The sequence below is a fragment of the Priapulus caudatus genome, unplaced genomic scaffold (genome assembly GCF_000485595.1).
Source record: "Priapulus caudatus unplaced genomic scaffold, Priapulus_caudatus-5.0.1 Scaffold91, whole genome shotgun sequence".
Lineage (NCBI taxonomy): Eukaryota > Metazoa > Priapulida > Priapulimorpha > Priapulimorphida > Priapulidae > Priapulus > Priapulus caudatus.
Window position 1 is genome coordinate 161,307 of NW_014577152.1, and position 4,794 is coordinate 166,100.

Sequence of the window (4,794 nt, forward strand, 5' to 3'; positions counted from 1 at the left end):
TATTCAGCTATATTTAGTTTTTCTGAGCAAAATTCTCGCAATGATCGTTTTAAGCCTACTTTAACTAAAAATAAGCAAGGAACCTAGGGTTATGTATCCCTTTAAATAGTTTTGTTTGTCTTTGATCGAGTTTCACTGATATCATATTACATAATTATTGTAGACAGAGACTCCCCGTCTTACAAGAAGTGTATAGAAATGTTAACACTTGATATTCACAAAGCACAAGAAAGTGTGACAGTGCCACAAGAATAAGATTTATTCAGGAAAGCTCCTGTAGTTAATAGAAATACACGTACGACAGTACACGGAGAAGTGCTGACGAATTACACAGTGCGAGTACAATTTACACAGCTATAAGGAACTACGTTTAGAAATATAGAAAGTTATTGGTAACATCGATTCTCTCGTTGTGAATGGTGGGAATTATATTTTTATTTATCATAGTCCTGTTAGCATTCAACGTTTTCGAGTTGTATGTAACGTTCTTGATCTTTCCTGTCGTGAAAAAGAAAAAATTGAGATTTACCATCAGAAGCAAATAATTTTTCCGTTTTCCTAATTTTATTTCCCAAGTTTATATTTGCCTATAATATTGTCACCTATCTTCAATAATGACGATGGCTTCAAATATAACATGTATAAGAAATATTCTGTTAAAGTACTACTGATATTAATACATTTGTACATCCATATAATACTCGCACACATAACTATAACACATTGTTGCCGCTGTACCGTATACAACACGCCAACACCGTGCTTGCTTCAATGATTGTTTCAAAATTGTGCTTATAAAAATGATTATACTTGCGTCATGGAATGCATCGACATCTATAACAGTAGAGCAACGACAATAAATCATGAACAAAACAAGTAAAGTGTCTAGATCTTTATTTCCAACATTATGCTGCCAAATTTGTGACCACCAAATTGCAAAACAAATTTGAAAATTTATTGTTTATCAAATTGTTGGGATATAGTTTTGTGTATCCCATTTGAGTACACAAACGGCACAAATACAAACACAGTTGCTCATATATCATGCTGCACGTTAAATGTGTAGATAGATCCAACAACGAAAATCTGCAGCAGACATAAATTCTCAATTTGACTCCTAAAATAAAATAACTATAGCCTGTTAAATACGAACAGTCGACAAGGTATATGTGGGCCGTTTTCACAGCTTGCGCGAGGATGTTACGCGTCGAAACAATGAATTCAATTATTTTCGGTGTATGTATATATCGTAGGCCTATACGCTGCTAACATAGTCGAAATATTCTCACTAAGAAAATATTCCTCGCTGAACTAATACATAAACACTATACCAAAGTACAGCTAGCGTTGACGGTTGGCATGTGTTACAAGCTAAATTATGTTGTGGATTCGTGACAAAGTAGAGTATCGTTGAGTAGAGATTGTATAGCTTGTTCAGATGCAAATACAATTTATAGCATACCTATAGTATGTCACGTATGCGACCCTAACCAACGCTAGCGACCATCTCTATTGCGTGAAACACCCCCTACCCCTCGCGTGACCGTGATATGCAGGTTCGGCACACCCCCTACCCCTCGCGTGACCGTTATATGCAGGTTCGGCATAACTAATCTGTTCTCGTCGCGTTAGCGTAACGTTACAGTGAAGACGCGTTGTTGACTTTGAACGCCAGCGAAAAATCTCTCCAGCGAACTTCAACAGCGCAAATTAACGGCCGTTATGAGTCAGTCACGATCACGCGCGGCGGTTGCGTTTGCAAGGGCACGTGCAATCGGACCTCGTTCGCTGTGCGGGTACTCGAGAAAAATACACAAATACGAACCTTCGACTTAATTGCTGACAAGTAGCTATGTAGGGTTACGTAGCGGCAGCATGTACCCCTGATACAGGAAGGCTCAGCTTACAGCGAAATAACACCTTTGTTAAGGGGAAAACGACTTATATTAGTAAAAGTTGGGACTGCTACTTGACGCCTGTAGCAAATAGGCGGGACTCCCGTTACAGGAACGTAGTCTTAATTTACAGCGATTTGGTGTAAATTAACACCTTTGTTAAAGGTAGGTAGGTGTACTGTAAGATGGGACTCAGTCACTGCTAATGAACGTTTGTTAAAGTGATTACATCACCGTAAATAGTAAAGGTAAAAAAAAATTCCCCATTTTTTCAAATGAAATATGTTCAAATCATTCTGTTTACTTTTTATGGATAAATTGCTGCATTATATTTCCTATTTTACTATATTGTTCGATGTAAACATACACTAGTGACTCATACGTATATATCAAATCGTCCAGGTTTTTTGGATTATCAGGTAAGAATTTTTACAATAAAATATAGTCCCGTTAGTACTTACTTTTAATGTAAAAAATGGCAACAAAATTTTTACAATATACACCATAGAAAATTCGTGACGTAGTCAATTTAAAGATTAGTAGAGCTCTGTTACATGAAGGTAAGAGCTTTGTTTCACAGGGGCAGACCCATGATATGAAAAAGAGGGTGCCCTGCGAACAACGAGGTTGTGAAGCTCGTGGTAGGGGTGGGGTGGGGTACCACGGGCCCTCCTCCAGAATTATTTTTAATAAAACCTCGTAGATGCAATTTCCCATGTATCTAACCAAAATTCGTTCAAAAAAGAAACATCCCGCCTGTTTCTCATTCAAACTTTTGTAGGGCAAAATCGAAGACGGGTGTGCGTTCCGGCTCCCCCCACCCCCAGCCCCTGAATCCGTGCACGGTTACAGTAAGGTAAGACTCCCTTCTAACAGGCAGGATAAGTCACGGCCCGTGATCGGCATGGTTACGTACTCAGCCGACATGTTCTGAATGCACTCCACTCCGTCTCCAAGCAGTGACATCGTGAATTCAAAGTTTCTGACGGAGCATCCATCGCCGGTTACTGGTGGAACTGGTAGACTTATCACCTGAAACAAGAAAAACAGACAATGTTTATTAGGAGTAGTAGCACACGCACAAAGCGGTTTAACTGCAGCTATTAAAGCGATCATTGCGAGTTTTTTTTCAGCGTTTTTTAGTGTTTATTCTCACTCTCATGATGCCTACCGTTGTTGCTTGAATAACAGTAATTGTTTGAAATAATAATAAAATGTCTTAGAACCGCATGCAAAGACAAAATCATGCACGATTACAATTTTGCGTTCTCTTGTTGATTTTCGCTGTCATGTCTCGCACAGACGTCAACAAGGGTACAGTAATGCAAAAATCGCACCGGAGATATTTTTGGTCAGATGTAAACACAGAGGTGCATAGTAGCGTAACACAAACAAGAGTGTAAGTTGTAACCTCATAAATATTAGTCTTCAAAAGTCCTAGGGACCATAACGAAGACGGAGAGAGAAGTGGATCAAATCCTCGTTGCGTACCGCCAGCGAGAATACTTATCACACACAAATAGATGCCCCTTTGTTTTAATTATGTTCGCTTGTTTGAGACGCCATTTGTGATTTTTGAAAGTCCTGACTCGAAAAAATTTATTGCTGGTATGATGTGGTCAAATCAATTTTTCTATGCTATAACTGCATAAAATATTGGTGTTTTGAATGTTGGTGTAATCAGTGATATTTTTGCTGTCAGGTGAGACTATATTCAGCTATATTTAGTTTTTCTGAGCAAAATTCTCGCAATGATCGTTTTAAACGTACTGAACGATCTAAACTACTGCCACTATCGCTTTTAAAACACTATCGCTGTCGAAAAACAAACTCACAAATATAAAACACTATCTCTTTTAGTCGGAGGATGGCAGAGCCGGGGAGAGAGAGTTGTGAGGGTGTGTGTGTGTGTGGGGGGGGGGGGGGGGTTACTTTCCTGTCTCTAAGCAAAAGCCCAGTTCAACACTGGGTCAGATACATAACTACTAATCTCCCCACCCCCCTCCCCTCGCACACGCACACACGCGGAGCCGTAGAAACCAGTACTGCAATAGGCCCTAGTCGTTTATTCATGGCGCAGTCGCAGCGTGCCTGTCTACACCACCAGCAGCAGCAGCAGCAGTGCTGGCCCCTGTATGCCCTCCAGGAGCATCTGGTGACAACAACAAAAAACCAGTGCCTGGATAAAGGAAACCCATCACACCGCACTCTCTCTCTCTCGCTCGCACACACACACGCACGCACGCACGCACGCACACACACACACGACGAATGCACGAACAAATAGCGTCATAGTAAAAGATCCACCATGGATGATAGTAAAAGACCAACGGATGTCACGTCGTTCGAACGTTGGTCATGTTTTGTAAGAGTGTCCACGAACGAACAAACAACGTGATCGTAAAAGACCCACGAATGTCACGTCGTTCGAACGTTGGGCATGCTTACAGTAGAACACCCACTGCGGAACGAGACGGACTACGACTGTAAAGGGGGGCTTATGTCGGGCTTGCGAGTCGACTCGACTGGAAGCAACTGGATTTCGAGCAACTGGAAGCGATCGGCAGCGACTAGTTGCGTCCAGTTGCCCACTGTTCTATTCCGAGCAACTAGTGGCGGCCAGTCGCAGGCAGTCGCGTCGCAGTCGCAGTGAATTGCAGCCAGTTGCTTCCAGTCGAGTCGGCTCGCAAGCCCGACACAAGTCCCCCTTATGGATCGTGAACGATGAGCAGCACACACGCGTATATCCTTGACGTGTAAAGATAAACACGACGAAGAACAAAAGCTCGAGGCGGGTTTAACCCCTGCAGCTCTCAGCTCTAGTCGCACTCACGTACTGCCAGACGAACGACGGTGCGCACGGAGCGACAATACAATGAATTTACTTTTAATACGACGT

General features: G+C 41.8%; 1 protein-coding gene across 1 annotated transcript in view; it reads right to left on the bottom strand.

Annotated features, from left to right (window-relative positions):
• Window positions 1-3,098, bottom strand: part of LOC106804873 (RNA polymerase II elongation factor ELL2-like) — a 19,785-nt gene extending 16,687 nt beyond the window's left edge. Inside the window, exons 1-2 of the mRNA XM_014806241.1 lie at window positions 3,067-3,098; window positions 2,812-2,927 (exon numbers count right to left, since the gene is read on the bottom strand). Of these exons, the coding sequence (XP_014661727.1) occupies window positions 2,812-2,861 (50 nt within the window). The 5' untranslated portion in view covers window positions 2,862-2,927; window positions 3,067-3,098. The remainder of the gene's footprint in view (window positions 1-2,811; window positions 2,928-3,066) is intronic.
• Window positions 3,099-4,794: the final 1,696 nt, after the last annotated feature.